This window comes from Euprymna scolopes, chromosome 10 (assembly GCF_053919585.1).
Source record: "Euprymna scolopes isolate OS-2025 chromosome 10, ASM5391958v1, whole genome shotgun sequence".
NCBI classification, from domain to species: Eukaryota; Metazoa; Mollusca; class Cephalopoda; order Sepiida; family Sepiolidae; genus Euprymna; species Euprymna scolopes.
The window spans coordinates 4,799,647-4,821,670 of NC_136491.1; the positions used below are offsets into that span (position 1 = coordinate 4,799,647).

Sequence of the window (22,024 nt, forward strand, 5' to 3'; positions counted from 1 at the left end):
AATTTAATCTTCACGCAGGATAATGCTCTTATTCACACAGCTGACAACGTCAAGATGTACCTTGAATAACATGATATTTCCTCTTTGTATTAGTCTGCACAATTTACAAACTTCAATCCTATTGGAAACGTATGGCATTACATAAAGCAACAGCTACGCAATGAAAACAATTAAGATCTGGACGCACTTTGTACAAAAATTAAAGAGAAGTGGGATGCACTTTAAGCGGAGTATTGTAGCAGATTAATTAAAGAGAATGTTCCAAAATTGCCAGCTATCAAATTACAGAAAGACTATGTTACTAAATATATAATATTTTATTGTGTTTCTGTTGTATTTGTGTTGCACCAGTTTTCATTGTACGGACTTTCTTTTGCAATCTCGAGTTGGCGTAATTTTTTATTCAAATTGAGGTGAACACTAGGATATTCAATTAAAATTCAAATATGAACAGATTAAAAAAAATAAAGGAATAAAAAGCGAACTAAATGAGGCAGTTTAAACATTTACCTTCAATTCAGATTTTGAAAAAAATGACAAGTGCTGACTTTCTATTTGGCGGCACAATATATATATATATATATATATATATATATATATATTTATATATATATATATATATATATATATATATATATATATAGGATAGCAAATTGTAAACGAGGGGTGATATATTAAATCTAGAGGCTTTTTCATCTATAAGGAAAGTCAACCTTTGAAAACAAAAGATGCACACGAAAGAATATCTTCTTAACAAAATACCAAGGTTGATATCAAAGCCCGTGGTATTATGAATGCAGTAAACCCGTCTAATCTTAATAAACATTCAAAATCTAACAATGCAACGCATGCAATTTTTTATTCTTTTAAAATCTGCAGAAAGAGAAAGCCTTCAGCGGCGACCATTTTTTTTATCGCACATTCACCAAAACAACCTGATGTCTTTCAATCTGGATCAGTATACATTAATGTTCAAAAGTAAATAGATGTGCTTCTCTTATGTAGCTCTGTAGGACATTGAAGGCATCTAAATATATTGCTACTTAGAAATGTGAACGGTAAAGTAGAAGCATATATTATTGTTGACAAGCAGGGGCGTACACCGGGCTTCGTGCGGTCGTTGCATGCACTTAAATATATTAAAAATCATGCATATATTCACATTTATTATAACAGAGCCAATCCCCTATTGAATATTATACTGTAACGTATATATATAGTGCTGATTTAAAAAGATTTGAAAAAGCGTTTTGGGAGTCATCAGATAGACTCGAAGCCAAAACTGTTAACGGTCATATCGCGTTCCCTATTGTTTTAGCTATCGAAAGATATGCCAGGCAAGTTGAAAAGAATGGTTTGCATTTAAACTTTCCGACACATTTCTCTACGCGTTATTCATCCATCCTCCCAACAACGGTTTTACTGATTGTAATCCACCCTTGGTGTATGATGAAAACTTCACGTTAATTTCAGTGTTATGTAATCAGTAGTTGCAGAGTTGACTATTTTCACACAAACATGGCCGATAGACATTAGTCACGTGCTCTTGTGTAATGAATGAATGCGTGAATGTGGGGTTAACATGAAATTCTTAAAGATAAACAAAAATGACCGAAAAATGGGCTGAAATGATTTAAATAAATAAAAATTATATGACTTAGAATGACTTTAATGAACTTAAGGATGACTTGAATGACCTTAAGAATGACTTGAATGCTTAAAAATAACTGCATTCCTTCAAAACAACGTGAATGATCTGGAGAATGACTTGAATGCTTTGAGACTGACCGGTTGTAAAGTGGGTGATCATTTTACATTAAATTAATACAGAAAAGTGATCCCCCACTTTATATCACAAAGTTATAAACATAAGTACATCATGTAGTAAGAACAGATACTACACTTTGATCTTGGCCAAAAGGCCAAGAAACGTGTATTTATTTGTTCCTCCACCGAGTAAATTAGGCACATAGCCGATTTTTAATGTGAGGAGTGAAGGAGAAATGGGGACCAACACCCCGGGGAATAGGAGAGCTGGATAGAGACAATTGATATGAAGGGTTACCCCTACATTGACCAAGGTCTTATGTGTGGAGTTGCCCCCACATATGGTCTTTGCTTGCAGTATCTGCCGGAACAGATTGTATTTATTTGCTTCCCCACTGATCAAATAAGGCACAAGGCCGTTCTTTAATGTTGAGAGAGAGAGGGGGAGGGAAAAGGGGGGCCAGCTCCCGATGTGTGGGGAATGGGAACTGGATAGTGACAACTGGTATGAAGGGTTGCCCCTACATTGACCAAGGCCTGATATGGGTGGTTGGTATTTATTTGCTGCCCCACCGAGCAAATTAGGCACAAGGCCGATTTTTAAAGTAAGGAGTGAAGGGGAAATGGGGACCAACTCCCCGGGGAGTAGGGGATCTGGATAGTGACAATTGGTATTAAGGGTGGCCTCTACATTGACCAAGGTCTTATATGTGGGGTTTCCCCTACATATGGTCTTTGCTTCCAGTATCTGCCGGAAAAGATACTACACTTTGATCTTGGCCAGAACGCGAAGAAAAGCTTAAAAAGCTAAGAACAGCATTTATTAACAGCAGACCTTTGATCTTAACCAAAAAGGCCAAGCACAAAAGTGTTACGGGCAGACCGACAGACCGACCGACCGACCGACTGACGGAGTGACTTATAGAGTCGCTTGCACGCGACTAACAACCACATGTAAATACACCTACAGTTCTATTGTTAATAAAAGTTGAATGCAATGGATGACTGAACGTGCTAACCTGAAAATGGTTGTTATCGGCCCTGGATTTCATTATAAATACATGCATATATTAAAATAACGCATCTTATTTGTTTGGGGGTATATATTTATTTTGAGTTACTGGTATTTAAATGCATTCTACGTATTTGAGAAATAAGATGTAGTTTATGGAGGAAAAATCTTGAATGCACAAAACCAAATAATTAAAACACTGGAGATGTAATATTTTGCTTTAAAGGAAAATATCGAAAGAAAGCCATTCGTAAACATCCGTATTTCTCTTTTTTTACAAAAATAATATTTATTTTAGCTTTATGAGAATTATTATGTAGCAGACAATTAACAAGTTGAAGGTTACATGTCTAGATAGTCTAGCCGCACCTAATAATTGTTATACTGTGATACAGTTTGTCTGTTGATGAATATATATATATATATATATATATATATATATATATATATAGGTATACAGAGAGAGAGAGAGAGAGAGGGAGAGAGAGAGAGGAGAGAGAGAGAAAGAGACAGTTTTTAAAAGTTTTTTTTTTACATGGGGGTCACCACTTATCAAGGCCCGAAGGCCACTCAGGGATAATGGTTATTGCCTGTGCAGTAATCAATGAGATAGTATTGTAGAAATCATTAGTATTGGGGGTTTTGATAGAGTGTCTTACTTAAAGGGTCGGTTTGTCAAGAGTTTGTTTATGTTGGACTTGAAGATGTCCAAGTTGTAGTCAGGTACGCGACCAGAGAGTTCCACTGGCGTGCAGTTCTAAGAAAGAAGCTTTGCTCGTGGAATCCACGTTTTGGTTAAGGCACAGATAAAGAATGGGGAAAATTATTCACAGTAGTTTAAGCCAGACGGGGTGTCTCGTGAAAGATTGGCGAGGGCGGCGAGGGGTTGGAGCTCAGATGAGCACCTGCCATGGAAATGACCATAAAACATGGACAGGCTTGCAACGTCTCTTCTGTGGGAGAGAGGTTGCAGGGAAGAGAAAAGGGCATCCCCCACTAAACCACGAAGTCTATTTTGTACTCTGTCAAGGCATGATAGGCTGTTTTTAGCAGCTCCTTCCCAGATGTGGCAGCAGTACTCCATCCTTGGACGTACTTGGCTTTTATATAGATAGAGAATTGCATCAGTAGTGAGGTACCTTCTGGTGCGGTAGAAGGATCCCATCATCTTCCCAGCGTCCCTGGCAACAGATTTGATGTACGTGTTCCATTTCAGATCAGGAGTAAAGGTCAAATTCAGAAGCTTGTCAAAACATGGAGCCTCCCCAAGACGAGAGCCATCCATTTCAATTGATGCCAGATGGGGATCAGAGCGTTGATGATGTAAAGATAGAAGCTTGGTTTTAGATGCATTAAAAGTGACCAGCCATCTCTTCCCCCACTGTACCACGCGCTCAAGATCAGAGAAGAGAGAATTAGAGAGAACATTGTCATTTACGGCCTTTGATGTGTTGCCATAGATGGCCGTGTCATCAGCATAGATGTCAACGAATGATTTAAGTATGTGTTTTGGGAGATGATTGATGTTATTCCAGTCTCTTCCTTTTTTTTCTAGATAGGAGAATCCTAAAAAAGCTGGCAACAATTCCCTGGACGACACGAAATGAACACCTTCTCTTGAAAACTATTTCGTGTTGCTTACGTTCAGATTGTGCGGTGTGACATTGGTGGTGAGAGGCCAAGTGTGATCGATTGGAAAAGAAGAGGGCAGAAACGTGTTGTTGTCGAGCGAGTGACTTACTCCTTCCCGACCCCCAGAACTGAATTCTCAGTGTGTTATATTCCGCCATTGATCTTCTCTTTTTGCCGTTTACATTTTTTACTGTTTCATATTTTTCTAGACTTGTGATCCAGAACCGTAAGCGCTTCAAGCTCATCGTAAACCCGATTTAAGTGCATAGATTCGGGGAGAATCTTTTCGTTTCAACTTAATTTTCTGCAGACATCTGTAAAATATACTAAACAAAACCTCCCACTTAAATAATATGTTAGATGTATGAAATATCGGTATGATCTCACACAGCAAGAAAGTTTTTTTTTCCAAATCTGTATGCCACAGGGGAGCGAATGGAGAGTCTAACCACGTGCTTTCTTATTTTGTTGGATTTGCAACAGACGATATCTATGATGTTCTGATCTCCTGTAATGCATACAAAGATACATTTTATAACACTGATGCATACGTATGTGATATGCGTGACATCTCACACGTCTCTCCAGAGCTGATTATTTACCAAGTGATGTCTTTTAATATATTATATCCATTTCAACACCTGGTCGCTTCTTTATGCCGATTCCTTCGACGAGACTTACAAACGATCAATCTGTCCCCAACATTCTCATTACTAATATTTTTAACAGCCGAATATAGCGAAGGGCGTGAGGACAAAATCGATTAACGCATTTACGTATCGTGCTAGAACTGCAAATTGAATAAAGATTAATGCTGTTGAATTGGACAGAGTGGATATAACGTAAGGATTTGCGTAAGATAAATAGCGTTTCTCGCTGGTATTTGTGATTTATTCATATTAAACCAGAATAAGACATGAATGTAATATTTTCATGAGATAATCTATACATATATCTTAATATAATGATATCAAGATTATTAGAACCGCACTTTTACGCCGATTGGGGAGCAGGAAATAAAATTGTATAAATATCCAATCATTAACTCGTTCTTCAATAAATTTAGGAATTAAAAGTATTTTCGCCATTTTGTGAATAGGTGTATGACATTTGGAAAATTTATATTCATCGGATATATAAAATTACTTTTAGAATAGCTACCAATTCAGTAGGTATTGGTTAAACATAACCTACGTTAAACACAGCTATTAATCGACACCAATGCAGGCACTTAGATGTATATATTCTAAATATATTTATTGTAAATGCAAGAGTAAATAATCGTCCATAAATGTACGAAACTGTGTGTGAGTGTGGCTTATAGATAAGATAGTTCTTTGAAACACACTGCAAACTAGAGTCAGCAAGACGTGTATATAATTAAAAGCACAACACCGTTCAGCAGTAAAAATCTATGGGACGATCTTTTAAACAACAATACACGGCCATGTTTTTTTTTACAATTGCAAACACTTTATTTCCATTCATAAACACCGTGGTGACTGCAGAAGTAATGCTGGACAAGACTTCAATTACATTGAGGATTCTCCGCTTTTTGACCTCTTTCTGAATAATACAATTATTTCAAATCTACTATGCATCAACGTACACAGATACCTTTATACGTTCAATAGACTTTTTAAAGTGTCAAAATTGCAGCTTCTATTTTACTCCAAGCCATGGATTCCATTATTGACGACATCTGTAATGGTTTATCTTGATGTCCTACCAATCACCAGCAAAGTATAGAAAGTATATACTAAATAAATGCAGTTTAAAAGTAAAGAAAACGAATTGTGATGTTTTTTCTACCAAAAATATAATACTTCGTAAATATAATTAATAAAAACGGGCGACTGAAAGGTATGTTGGTCGCAGACCAAGCTTTACAAAGCTTCCGTTGGTTTGGCAAATTTCTACCAAATATTTATTAATAATATGCATAATTTGTGGACCCTCATCAATTAACTTTTTAAGAAAGATAACACTTCGAGTTGGACATCAGAAATGCAAATTGCATTCGGAAAAATAAAAACGCTTACGTCCGTTGTTCATTATTATCTCAATCTTGATATTATAGTAGCAAGAGACGTTTAGCGCTTATGGGATCATGGCTTGCAGTTTCCACAAACAACCAGACCGAACATGGCGCATGTATCTCGATCATTACTTCCCGCAGAAAAGAAATACTCGTAGATTAAGAAGGAGGAGCAAGGGCATATCTCCACGGCAGGCGATTTACATTGTAGGCGGATTATAATTATAAACATCTGTTGTCGATAGTTGGTCATAAAACTTTAATTTGAAAATTCAGTACTTTTCTTCTAACAACATTTCTCGGATTATCGTAACGTCTTACAAACAACACCGAAGTATTAAAGGATTATATTATCGGAATATTATAAACTAACTACGAAATAAAAGAATATGGTCACGTATACAATAAGATGGATTCCAGTTACATTCATTATGATTTATCTAAAAGATAAAATCCATAATAAAGATCTCCATATGCACGAGATTTTTAAGTTTGCGATTATATCCGACATATATATGGTTTAAAAATATAAAGAAAAAAGATACATGTATGTTTATACACTTTGACATCATAGACTTTTATCCCTCGATATCCGAAGAACTTTTTAACATTGCCCTAGAATTTGCAGAGGCATACACTGATATATCCTCAGAAGAAATCAACATCATTAAAAAAATGTAGAAAATCAGTTCTAATAAATAACAATAACCAATGCATAAAAACTAAAATGAAAAATTCGTTTGATTTGGCGATGGGTTCAGAGATTCTGCAGAGGCATCAGATCTTGTGGGATTATTCATTCTATATGCCCTCACAAGCATATTCGATACTACGGATATCGGCCTATATAGAGATGACGGACTAGCTATAATAAAAAAAACTACAACAAAGTCAAGTGAGAAAAATTTAAGAAAAACATACACAAGGAAATGAAAAAAATTAGGCCTAAAAGCGGACGTATAAGCTAACATAAAAATAACAAACTTCCTGGACGTCACGTTAAACTTTGATAAAAACACATATGAACCATACTTAAAAGATGACGCTACTCCAATTTACGTAAACCCTAAGTTCAATCACCACCCATCAATTATAAAACACATTCCTAACTCGATCGTAAGTAGACTCAGTAATAATTCAAGCGATGAAAATGCATTTAACAGGTCAATCAATATCTACGAAACAGCCCTAAAAAAAAGTGGATACAAAAATATCGATATCAAATATAAGCAGCAAAACAGCAACAACTACAATAAAATTAAAAATAGAAGAAAAAGAACTATAATTTGGTATACGTCCCCATACAATCAAATGTTAAAAACAAAACTTGGCAAGAAATTTCTAGATCTTATTGAAAAACACTTCCCGCAATCAAGCCCTTACAAAAAATCTTCAATTAAAATACCTTAAAGTTATCCTACAGTTGTTGCGAAAATTTAGAGATGATAATTAAAGCACCTAATAACAAAATACTAAATAAAAATAATGTACACAACAACAAAATAAACAATAAAAAGTAGACACCATGACAACGATAAAACCGACATTAGCAGAAATAATAATAATAATAATAATAATAATAATAATAATAATAATAATAATAATAATAATAATAATAATAATAATAACAAACCAACCCCGGACTAGACAACCACACCATAAATACAAATACTAATAACGAACAAGATAAATGCAACTGTAGACACCGCACACTTTGCGCAGTTCAAAACAAATGTCTAACAAAAAGCGTAGTTTATCAGGCCACAATATTTGCGGAAGAAATCCCGAATAACAAGAAATATTACGTAGGTATGACCTCTTTAGATTTCAAAACCCGATAATATGACCACAGAAGTACATTCAACAATAAAAAACACTGTAATAAACACGAGCGAATAAATACTGGGAACTCATAGAAAGCGGACATTCGCCGGTAGTCGAATTGAAAATAATAAGACAAGCTACCACGTGTAGGCATTTAGACGACCCATGTAAATTATGCCTTCATGAAAAATTTGCTATCCTGTACTTTAAAGAACCCCAAAGTCTATTAAACTGTAGAAGAAAAATAGCAAATAACTGTGTTCACAAAATAAAACTTACTCTAGGATAGCGATACAAAATAGCTTTAAAGTAACAAAAACAATAGAAAATAAACAAATAAATAAATTAAATAAACATGAATATACATAAACGATCACACATATATGTATGTATATATACATATGTGTATATATATGTGCATATATGTATGTGCACATATGTATATTTATATATATAAAAAAAAGGAAAAGGTCTGCCTTAAACCACTAACCTAGTTCTAAAACAGATCCTTTGTTCGATAAAATGCATGCCCATTGTCTGATAGGAAGACGCGCGGTGAATACTAGAAAGCTGATTGGCTAACTAAAATCTTTAATAGAAGAGGACCATATAAAAACGAGAAACAACCACAGAATTCGCGCATAAGCCTGACGAATCCTAGAGTGGATGACACGCCGAATATTCAGTTCAGCTAAATCGCCATATATATATATATATATATATATATATATATATATATATATATATATATATATATATATATATATATATATATTACGACAGGAGAAAATTCTGCATGATTTTCAAATAGGACATCCAGGGAAAAACTAGCACTAATATGGACAAAGAAAGCATACAAGTTGTAACATGTATAGGATGTACATTCGCAGATAAATCGTCAACAAATATGTGCAAACTGTAGTCAAACACGATCTAACGTTGGCAGAGAATTCACATCGCCTTCGAAGGTATTTGACTTCATTTGAGCCCTTCGTTTAGAGGTATCAGAGCTCGGGATTCAAAACCTAAGCCTCTTTAATGTTGGGGACTATTTGCCACATGAGCGAATGCGCCACAGACAAGGAAATCTATTAAGTAACTCAGATCAAGCAAACCGCGGTAAAATCTGATTATGAAATGAACCTACTCCGTCTTGAACAAAGGAAATGCCAATTTCAACCTGCTTTAACGTAAGACGGTGTCTATCAAGTTGGAATTTTATACTCTTTAGGAGGAGCGATCCAACATGCTAACCAAGCGAGCAAATAGTAATAGAATTTTCAAAGTGTGAGAACTTATATGATAGTATATGAACACACACACATTATATATATATATATATATATATATATATATATATATATATATATATATATATATATATATATATAAAGTGGACATGTATCTGTGTGGGTCTGTGTGGGTCTGTGGGGCTGTGTGTATTTCTCTACGCAATAACTTTGTCAATTTTAAGTCTACAGACTCCAAATTTGATATACAGGAACTGAGATTTGGGAAAATCGATGTGATCAGTTTTTGGCCAGAAATTTGGCGATTAAGGGGTCAAAGTTCAACGATTTGACTTCTGAGAACTCTACCAAACTTCTCTGACAATTCTGGGTCTACGCACTTGAAATATAAGATATAGGTTCCTTGGACATGGATCTTACTTAATAACTTAATTTCAGCCCAAAACAATAAATTTTAAGGGGGTATAATAGGGGTCAAAGTTTAAAAAAATTGACCTCTGCGGTCTCTTATAAATTACTCAGACAATTTCTGGTCTAAATATTTGAGATTTTACATAAAGGGCATTCAGAGATAGGACAAGCTTTTCCATCAGTTTGGGCAGAAAATTTTTAGTTAGCAATATATAAATGTATGTTTGTATTACTGTTTGCATGTCTGTGTCGTTTTTAAGTTCGATCTTTCATACGACAATTATCGAAAAAATGGCTAAAAACAGTAATATCTTCCCCTTCAACTAGGCACTTTTCTCCAGGGGGGATGCCTTTTTCGCCGATATTTTTGAAAGTTGTCCTCTCCTTTAGATTGTATAGCCTTAATTTTAAAAAATGTCGCTTCCGCTTTGGAGGTGGTCGAAACAGCATAAACGTTAGGTTTTACCCCGTTCTTTTCCTCCTTTGCGATACGGGTTCGAGCCTGCCTTCTAACTACTCCCCCCTTTTTTTGCTTAACATACACATCAAAACAGCCTGGCTACGCCGGGCTGAAATGCTAGTATATATATAAAGCTGAACGTCTGTGTGTGTGTCTGGTCACGAATATGCTCCTATATGGTTGATTATTATAGAATACTGATCACATATAATGATAGAAGATGTATCGAGACACAGGAATTGGTATGTTTGATCTGGCATAATTACGATTCATTAAAATTGTGAGGTCTGTGTACGCGCCTGGTCCACAAAGTATGGAAATAAAAAAAATTACAAGGCACTTTGATATAAGTGTACATAAGAATATTTTGATCAGTATATTTTAACTTAAATAGAGATGATATAATAACATTGTGGGGTCTTCGTTCGCGCCTGGACTCCATATAATGGATATAGGCACAAACTTTAATAAAGACTTTTCATATCTATCTGCGTAAGTATACTTTAATAATTATGTTTCAGTTTGAAGTAATATGCTATATAAAATTCTGGAGTGTTCGTTCGCGCCTGACCTCCATAGAATGGAAATATGTGACAAAATTTAACAAGATTTTTTAATATAGATCTACAGAATATTTTGATAAGTGTTTCAGTGTGAACAGGTATAGTATAATAAATGGGGGTTATCTATTTTATTATTACTTTCATCATATTTTGCTTTGGTTTTGATACCCCCAAATTCCTTTACAACCCTTCCTTTTCATAACCTATCGTACTTTCATAAATTAGAGTCCATTTTCTGTAGGTTGTTTTTGAACCCAGTCAACGACGGGTACTTTTGCTAATATATATATATATATATATATATATATATATATATATATATATATATATATATATATATATATATATGAGTAAAAAAGATATATATAAATAAATGAAGGCGAAACTCGAGTTTTGAGCTTTCAGTTTATTGGATGCCATGGATCTTGTGTTGTACTGCGACGTTCTTTTGCTGGTTGTAGAATTATATATATATATATATATATATATATATATATATATATATATATATATATATATATATATATATATATATATATCAGAGAAATTGAATTAAAAATGTAAGTTGGACAATCAAATTTTATTGTTCGACTGAATACTCCAAAAAAGAATTTACAACGTCCTTAATACGAGGAGTATCAAAGAACGCTATTCTTATTATTCTTTTCATTAGCGGACATAAAGAACTCAGCAAATTATATTTGTTGGAATGCTAGAATTTGCTAGTTAAGGAATTAAGTGAAACCGCAATTTATTGTAGTTATAAATTGCCAAATAAACAAGTGAAAAAATGTTGGCTATATAAAATAAACATGCATACATACATATATATATATATATATATACATATATATATATATATATATATATATATATATATATATATATATCTATAAAAACAGAGATGTGTGTGCCACAGACGATTTCTGATTGGTTAATCCAATAATCACATCTCCTAAAAAAGTATAGTTCTTACGCTCTTAACTTTACCATAAAATATTTTGGTCTTATTTATTGTCCATCTTGGAAGGGTTTAATTTTTTTCTAACTTGCGATTTACAACTTAAAAAAATACGAAACTAACTTACAATCTAACAATCGAACCTCCGACACCACGGCCGCCATTATGAAACTAAACTAAAAAAAAAAAAATACGCGCGTTCACTCGTTTTTTTGTGCATTTTTTTTTGGGGGGGGGCTAATTTAGCATAATAGTGTCCATTTAATAGTATTATCTTGAAAAAATAAAAAAATAAGGAAAATTACCAAAAAAACAAACAAGAACAACAAAAGTGTGCCGTATTTTTAAAAGTTTTAATGCGTTATTTTTATTTGCTTTTTTTATTTCATCGGTGAAGAAAATGGCCAAACAGAAATTTTGAAGGCCAAATTTCGCGAATTTGGCCTTTTTTTTAAGCAGTTTGGCCTTCAAAATTTCTGTTTGGCCATTTTCTTCACCGATGAAATAAAAAAAGCAAATAAAAACAACGCAATAAAACTTTTAAAAATACGGCACACTTTTGTTGTTCTTGTTTGTTTTTTTTGGTAATTTTCCTTATTTTTTTATTTTTACAAGAAAATACTATTAAATGGACACTATTATGCCAAATTAGCCCCCCCCCAAAAAAAAAATGCACAAAAATTCGAGATTTATGGTTTTGACGAGATAATTTAGCGAATTGTCCGGACTATTGCGAGATAACCATCCATTAGTTTTTCCTTAAATTTTGCCACAAATTGTATTTCATTACATAGATGTGCATAGTAACAACATTTTTTTGCCGAAAATTCCCGTTGCGTCTCCAGATTACATCGGTGAAGAAAATGGCCAAACAGAAATTTTGAAGGCCAAACTGCTTTAAAAAAGGGCCAAATTCGCGATTTGGGAAAATCGATGTGATAGGTTTTCGACAGAAATTTGGCGATTAAGTGGTCAATATTCAACGATTTGACCTTTGAGAACTCTACCAAACTCCTCCTACAATTCTGGGTCTAAACAGTAAACACTTGATATTTTAGATATAGATTCCTTGGACATGGATCTAACTTATTAACTTTACTTGATCCCTAAACAATAAATGTTAAGAGGTCATAATAGGGGTCAAAGTTTTAAAAAATTGACCTTTTTTTTTTTTCTCAGCATTAACCTCAAAACACCTGGGCAACGCCGGGCACCGATTGCTAGTATATATATATAAACATACTGCATATATTTCTGCTTGCATGAAAAAACCATTTCAAGTTGATCTGAAATGCAAAATAGTTCTTTAGAGAGAATGGATTAAAAATAATAACAGCAATTAGTGGATTGGAAATTGATTTAATTTATTTTGTTTATCTGAAATCTTAAACTTGTTGAATCTCTGTTGGTTTATTTACTACTTGTTTTCAATGTTTTCATCCAGAAATGCAGGGGTTAGGGTTAATCGGAGTGAAACACATGTAGCTATCGGGTGGTTTTGTTGTCAGATTAATAATTAGAGGATATATATACTATTTTATTTAGGTACCCAAGAACACAATACACGACTTGTAATTCTGATTTTGATGCCATAAGTTACCTCAGTAGATTATGAAAAACAGATGTAGGTTAAACCTATGGGTAAATAATCAGTTTTAATATTAAAACTATATTTATATTCCTAATTTGTTAAGTAAGCTATCGTTGCACTTTATTTATCTGTTAAATTAAATAAATTATTAAATCATAAACACTTGCTAGCACTCACTAGAACTAAAACATCAAACGCCCTCAGTTATCTCCCTTTAACTGTTATGGGTACTAATATAACCTTCATTTCAACAGAATTCGTCTACTAGCAGTTAACAACGTAATTGGATTATCGCCCTTCGTAATTTGTATTTTTCATAACTATGTACGAGGGGCGTGCAATAAGTAATGCCCCTGATCCACTTCCAATTGTCTGATCTAGCTGAAATTGTGCAATGACTTATATCTCTACGGGTTATGTGGCAAATCACAGCTCTGAACTAATTGTGGTTTCTGTTTTACAGGTGTTTGAACTGAGTCAGGTGTGAAATGGAGTCTGTTTAATGTCGAGCAGTGATCCAATTTTTGTATTTGAAAGGACGCACAGCACAGAAGACTTTTGATGAAATGAAAGCAACTTATGGTGATAATGCACCATCATATGACCTTGTAAAAAGCTGGCATTGTGAATTCAAACATGGCCGGAAGTCTGTGGAAACAGCTCTCAGACCTGGTCGCCCTTCTTCTGCTATTGATGAGGCATCAGTCTGTAAGATGAGGTTGCCATTTTGGAAGATCGGCGCATTACTATTCGCAAAATAGCCCAAGATGGCAAGATTAGTATAGGGTCTATGGAACTATCGTTCATGACCATTTGCATATGCATAAGGTGTCTGCCAGATGGATTTCCAGGTTGCTCACATCATTCCAGAAGGGAGAACGCGTCGAGTGCTCGAGGATGAATTTGGAGATGTGCCAAGAAGATGAGACAAACTTTTTCAAAAAACTGATTACACAGGATGAAAGCTGGATCCATCACTATGATCCAGAGGCCAAAGCCCAGTCAATGCAGTGGAAACACTTGGAGTCACCACCTCCGAAAAAGGCAAGAGTTCAGCCCTCTGCTGGTAAGGTCATGCTCACAGTCTTCTGGGAGCAGGACGGAGTAGTGATGATAGATTTCCTGGCAAAGGGTACCACAATTACAGGAGCCTATTATGAGAAAATTAAGAGAAGCTATCAAAATCAAGAGGCCGGGCAAGATCATCAAACGTACCCTCATCATGCAGGACAATGCTCTGGTCCACAACTCGCATGTTGCCAGATCAGAAGCATGGGTGTGTGGTTATGAAATCCTTCCCCATCCTCCCTACTCTCCTGACCTTGCACCCTCTAACTGTCACCTCTTCCCAGCCATGAAGTTGTTTTCGAAAGGAAAGCATTTCCCAGATGATGCAGCCTGGATTTCTGAAGTCACGTCGTGATTGGAGGACCAACCTGTGCTGTTCTACAAAAACGGTCTCCAGAGCTGCATCAAACGATGGGAGAAATACATAACTCTGGGTGGTTCCTATGTAGAAAAAGACAAATTACTGTGCTAAGTTTTGTTGCTCTACTGCGATGGGAATTGGGTCAGGTGCATTACTCATTGCACGCCCCATTGTAGAACCATATTTTATCAGAATCATAACGAATTTTAAAATATTAAATCATGAAAAATAGACTAGTATCGTTCACTCGAAAATGTTGTATGAGGATTAATAAATATAATGTATTCTTTTTCTTTATTCTCCTATTCAATAAAATATTAACCCTTAAATGGTCTTAAATCAAAGTAATAAAACAATCGATAATTTGTAAACAATGCTTGCCAGAAATGAGCGAATATGAAACTAAAAATAAACCGGAACGTTATTGCAAGGTTGTTATTGACCATATTATAAATATAGAAATAAAAATTTTAAAACTCTTTTAAAAAAAATTACTTATGTGAAATAAAGAAATAGAGAAATCTCATTCAGGAATTCAATGAATGGGATATATTAAAAAAATGTAATTTTTTTTAGGAAACTTCTTATGATCTGGTTTTTAAATAAGGATACGAAAATTAGGTGATATATTAATATTTGAATGCTTTCTTTTCACGGAGGATGCCTCCAGGCTAAATGTTTTTTTCACATGCTTCTTTCCGTTAAGGGAATTTTCTTTAAACAATGTTCTATTGTCAAGAGTGTTTTTATTCAAGAAGTCTGAAAAACTGCTGGTTGTTAACATTTTCAAACACCATAATGCTTGAAATTGTCGAACTGGTATGGAAACAATTATAACTTAAAATGAAATACATTTACTGTTGCTATAAACACCTTTTTGATGTCTTGGTTTGTTTATACAATATGTTAATGCTCAATTATGAAAGATGATAATTTTGTAGCTTGTTTGTTAAGTCATCTCTTTTAGCCTTAAAACTAATTGGTATATGAAAATTTACTGAATTACACGAACCCAGTAAAACTCAGTATATTACATGGAAGTCTCTCTCTCTCTCTCTCTCTCTCTCTCTATATATATATATATATATATATATATATATATATATATACTTCAGAATAATGTAATGCAATAAATCTACTGGTATGCAAATCCAGTGATTATCGGTCTTACGAAATATTATTGGCTGTAATATGTTATAAAGACAATTTCAAGAAAATAAAAATTGTCCGATGTACCAGATACAAGGGAAATGGTAATAACAATCTGCTATAACGTAACACGATGGCTCACAATATATTTTTTAATATTTTTTTTTCCTCTGAGGTGATGGGTAAACATCGAAAACTAATTAATTAAGGAGATATACGTATTGAAATGTATTCTTTGTCTTACATATAACAACAATTCTAGATTTGAAATTTAAACATTTCACATCATTAAATTTAAATTACTAAATTATGATATATATATATATATATATATATATATATATTATATTTTTTTTTAGAAATAATAATTTGCCAATATATTTCCTCTAAAGAAAAGAATGCATTCTCTTAAACTCTGCCGAATGAGGATTTCTCTAAACGTGCACCTTCAACATAAGTAATAGTTGATGTAAAAGAAAATTACCATCAGTATGCCCCTTATTTAAGAATTCAGGTGATCGCTCATCTCCTGTGCGTCATGAGTAAGTTGCTGGAATCCGTGTTTAATAGAGAAGTAACCAACCATCTAAGCAAAAATAACCTTCTTAGTGACACGCAATATGATTTCCGTCCTGCTTGATCTACAGTAGATGCGCTTACAGTTATATCTCATAGGATTAGCGAATCTCTCGACGGAGGCAACCTTTCTAGGGCAATTGCTCATGACATATCAAAGGTCTTTTATAGAGTATGGCATGAAGGTTTACTTCACAAGATCTCCAGCTATGGTATAGCTGAAAATGTCTTCTCAATTATTATCTCATTTCTCCTTCATAGGTTCATAAGAGTAGTGGTTGATGAGCAGAAATCAAAAGCTCTTAGTATTAATGCTGGAGTCCCTCAGGGGTCCATCCAGGGCCCTACTCTCTTCCTGATCTATATAAATGATCTTCGAAATCACATCCTTCCATCATTCGTAGACATCTATGCTGATGACACTACTATCTATGGTGGCATATCTAAGACCGTGAAGACCAAGTTCTCTCTGATTCTCTCTCCTCTGATCTTGAACAAGTGGTACAATGGGGAAGGAGGTGCCTTGTTACTTTTAATGCATCTAAAACCAAGCTTCTCTCTTTACATCATCAACGCTCTGATCACCATCTGGCATCAATTGAAATGGATGGCTCTCGTCTTGAGGAGGCCTCATGTTTTGACAAGCTTCTGGCCTTGACCTTTATTCCTAATCTTAAATGGAACATATACATAAAATCCGTTGCCAAGGCCGCAGGAAAAATGGGGGGATCCTTCTATCGATCCAGTAGATATATCACTGCTGATGCAATTCTCCATCAATATAAGTGCCAGGTATGTCCAAGGATGCAGTACGGTTGCCACATCTGGACAGGGGCTGCTAGAAAGGATTCATCCTGCCTTGATAGAGTTCAAAATAGACTTCGTAGCCATGTGGGGGATGTCCTTTTCTCTTCCTGCTACCTCTTTCTAACAGAAGAGATGTTGCGAGTGTGTCTGCTGTATCGTTATTTTCATGGCAGGTGCTTGGCTGAGCTCAATTCTATGGTCCCCCCTCGCCAATCTTTCTCAAGAAACACCCGTCTAGAAGAAAACACAATCACTAGTTTCCCCCACTTTTTATCTTTGCCTTAACCTAAGCGTAGATTTCATGAGCAAAGCTTCTTTTTTAGAACTGCATGACTATGGAATTGCTTTCCGTTTTTTCTGGTTTTCAGCTGACTACAATATCGTTGTCTTCAAGTCTAACGTAAACAAGTTTTTGATGAGCCGTTCCAGATAAGTTAACATATTTACCTAATCTCCATTACTAACGGTTACTCTATTGTCCAATTTCTACTGTACACTCTTTAACCCTTATCCTCGAGTGACATATTTGCCTTGATAAGTGGTGATTCCTATGTAAAAAAAAATACACATCCCTTCAATAATGTATCTCTCCTCCTCTCCAATATATGTCATAAATGTCTAGTCTCTCTCATCATCGCTAATCCTGTATTACATGTACTCGATACGTGATCCCGGATATGATCCCACTACACAACAAGATTATTAAATATTTAAATAAATTTCTGTTAATATGAAGAAAACCAATATTAAATTTAAGATTATTATATTTAAAAGATATCAGTTATTAAACCCCAAAGCCTATAAAATAAATCATTTTATTTGGTTTATACTTATATCGTGTTCTCAGTAAGATTGTTGGCGAAACATAATTCACTCGCGAGTCGGACTTTCACTGCAACATTAGGTTGCGATCTTTGCTTTAAACTATCCTGAATTGCGTGACATGAAAGCTATTTCATGTTTTCCCAGTTATTAACTTATAATATTTTCATTTTATTTTGCTGTTTAAATAAATACTGTTTAAATGTGAAATAAATACTGTTTTAAATGTTAAATATATAGTTTTTATGTAAAATAAATGCTGATATAAATATATATATATATATATATATATATATATATATACATATATAAGCGAAAATGTTTGTGTGTGTTTTTCGTGTATATCTGCAAAAGGGTTTTTTCCTCGGCCTTCTCGGTGGGGTTACTCCTTTTTACAACTTTTTATATCATGTCTAAGTGATAATATCTACGACTTAACAATGGGAGTCGCCTATCTATTTAATTTGCCCGACTTTGAAAAGCTAAATATTCCACAGTTTTCGATCGCTGCATGTGGAGTTGGCTGTTTCGTATAATAAAACCAAAAAAAAAAAAAAAAAAAAAAAAAAAAAAGCCCTGCAGTAAATAAAATATTGCCCCACAGTGAAAGTTTACCTCATTGCGTCATCAATTACGGGCACCAATTCTTAATACTTTGATAAATTCGTTCCCTTACTGCTTTTTTGCTGGCCCAACGGTTAATGTCGCGCGGTTTTCATTTCACGCTTTATTTTCCCACTTCGCCTCTTTCGGGTACGATCCTTTCTACTTAACTACCAAAACTTTTTACCCCCCCCCAAACACAAATACCCAGGCAACGTCTTTTGCTTAAATAAATGCTGTGTTAAATGTTAAATAAATGCTGTTTTAAATGTTAAATATATGCTGTTTAAAATGTTACATATATGCTGTTTAAATATTAAATAAATGTTTTTTTAAATGTTAAATAATACTGTTTTAAATGTTAAATAAATATTGTTTTAAATGTTAAATAATGTTGTTTTTAATGTTAAATAAATACTGTTTTAAATATTAAATAAATACTGTTTTAAATGTTAAATTAATGCTGTTTCAAGTGGTAAGTAAATTATGTTTTAAATGTTATATAAAAGCTGTTCAAATAAATGTATAATTAAAGAAAATAAAATTTCACATTTTCTTCTATATAGGTCTGTAAAAAATGGCGAATGATTGCAACTTGCGATGATGTTTGGAAAATAAAATGCTCACAGACACGTTTCACGTTACCACTGGAGCTAATTACAGAAACCGCAACATGGAAAGATGTATATCAGGCAAACAGAAACTTACAAGTTAATTGGACAAAAGGACTCTATCACAGTCGTGAATTGATTGGACATACGGATAGGTAAATTGAATTGTCGTTATACTGAGATACATTTCTTTATTTCACTTATCTTCTGTCTGAAACCGGCAGTGTTTCACTCATTTACTCTTGCTAATATCTTTCTTTACGTTTACAACCTAAATAGTAGCCACTTTTTAAAATACGTTGTCGGAAATTTTAATATAGCTGATGCTAAGATTTTCCGATATATTCCGAATTAACAAAAGCCTATTAGATCTGATTTACACACTAGTCTTATTTTCTGATATTAGTCGATTTCATTATTAATAATTCATCCTTTCTTTTTATTTTAATGCATTAGAATTTGTTGGGTTTTTTTCGCACTAAGGTGTTTACGATTTAACGATTCTTAAAATTCGCAGCCATTTTTTTTTTTACATTTTCACCTCAAACAAGGCACAGGGGCATAAGTTAAAAGGATACTATGTAGGGAGTTGAGCAACAAGCTGTCTGTTCACATTACACTTTAACTACTGCATGTAAGTACAGTCGGGGAATCATGAACCCCGGAAGGAAATTTCAAGGTCTTGAAGTTCTGGGGAAGAAACTATTAGAGTAGAAGGTTTTCTTACATCTAGGGATCTCTACTGTGTAGGGGTGGGATTTTGATGCTTGTCAAGTTTGTCAGGAGTATTTACATCGAGGGGGTACAAGAGTTTGTAATTCGTCGAAACATCCCCCTATTAAAACTCTTGTAAAACAGGCAGAGGGATGCAACATTTCGTCCATGTGGCAGAGGATGAAGCTTAGACAGGGCAAGACCAATTAGGTTGGCGACTCTTTTTTGAAATCTGTCCAGGAGTTAGAGACTAGTAACAAATGCACCAGCCCACATGTGACAACACTACTCCATACATGGGCGAATGGTGGTTTTGTAGAGGTATAGGATACTTTCAGGCGTAAGTAACTTTCTAGCACGATAGAGAGAACCTATTTTCTTCCACGCAGTCTTCGCAATGCTCTCGATGTATGTGTTCTAGCTCATGATCCCTGTGAACGTTAAACCGAGTGTTTGAACGAAGTACTTCCAGGTAATCTATCTTTAGTTATAGCTATTTGTGCTCGAGAAGGTTTCTTGTAAGCATTAAAGGAAACGAGCTATTATTATGTAGATCTGCTTTCTGAAGCTTTCCTTATATGTTTACAAATGATGACTTACTTCTTTGAAATAGATATTTTTAATACTGGAATATAAGTCTACATTTAACAACACGGTTGTTTGAGTAGATGTTACACATTATCAACAAATATTCTAAGGCTTTCTTAAGCATAACAGTTCGTTTATAACATTAATAAATATATCTTTTTAGTAACAGCTGATTCTTTAATTCATTTATTCTTCAGGTTAATATATTTTGTGTAAACAGTCCTGCATACGCCTTGTGTGGACTTTTGATGGATTTTAGATTGCCCTTTTCCGAACAATATAAACTCTGTTAACAAATAAAGTTTGATTTAGCAGAACACATTGGGTATATTAGATGACTATTACTATTAATACTCGCCTCATTATTATCGAACCTGATTGGTTTCGTATTCTCGAAGGAGCAGATTACATTTTAAAACAAATTTGAATCTAACGTCCGTAGGATTTTTACTGACATAAAACCCACTATTTTTTTAAATTTACGTTTCTATCACATCTAATCAATTCATTCCTGGTAAATACACTATCTTTTACGAACGTTCATCTCATGCTATCCATACGTTATGAATTTGCAATCATTCTTAATCTGGCTTAATTTTAAACAATGAGATTTTTGGCCATAGACATCGATAAAGTATTTTCTTTTCTCCCAGCTCTACAACTTCGACTATTTCTTTTCAAACAAATACAATTTAAATGATTCATGATTGCGACCAAAATGATTTGCTATACGCATCGACATAAGTGAAGCTTGCTGAAATCTGGGCAGATTTATCGTCACGTCCGGAAACACTAAGTAATCACTGAAACGTTTGCCTCCGAATTACTAACAAATAGGCAAAACCTGTCGTCTACATATCTAAAATAGACCAATGGTTTTATGTGTCCGGACATTAATTTTTCCTCATGGAATCCTAAAAAAAGGTTGGCCAATGTGGGTCACAACATGGAACCCATCGACACAGCATTATATATATGTATAGATTCATGCATATATTAGGCTGATGAAAAAATAATGTTTTTATATATTTATCTATCTATTTATCTGTCTATCAATAATTATGTAAATGCAACTGTGTGTGCGCAAGTTCGTTCCTTGTATTCTCCAAAACGACTGAACAGATTTTCTTTAAAGTTTACAGAACTTACAGTATGAGTCGGGGAGTGATCTTTGTTAAGTTTTGTCTCCAAATACCCACGATAATTTCCGACAATA

The 22,024-nt window shown here is 34.2% G+C and overlaps 1 protein-coding gene and 1 pseudogene across 1 annotated transcript in view; one reads left to right on the forward strand and one right to left on the reverse strand.

Moving 5' to 3' along the window:
• Nucleotides 1-22,024, forward strand: part of LOC145286399 (uncharacterized) — a 682,462-nt gene that overhangs the window by 187,509 nt on the left and 472,929 nt on the right. The window contains exon 6 of the mRNA XM_080135324.1: nt 19,462-19,661. Coding sequence (XP_079991450.1) covers nt 19,462-19,661 — 200 coding nt within the window. The remainder of the gene's footprint in view (nt 1-19,461; nt 19,662-22,024) is intronic.
• LOC145286634 (U2 spliceosomal RNA) lies at nt 1,724-1,934 on the reverse strand (annotated as a pseudogene).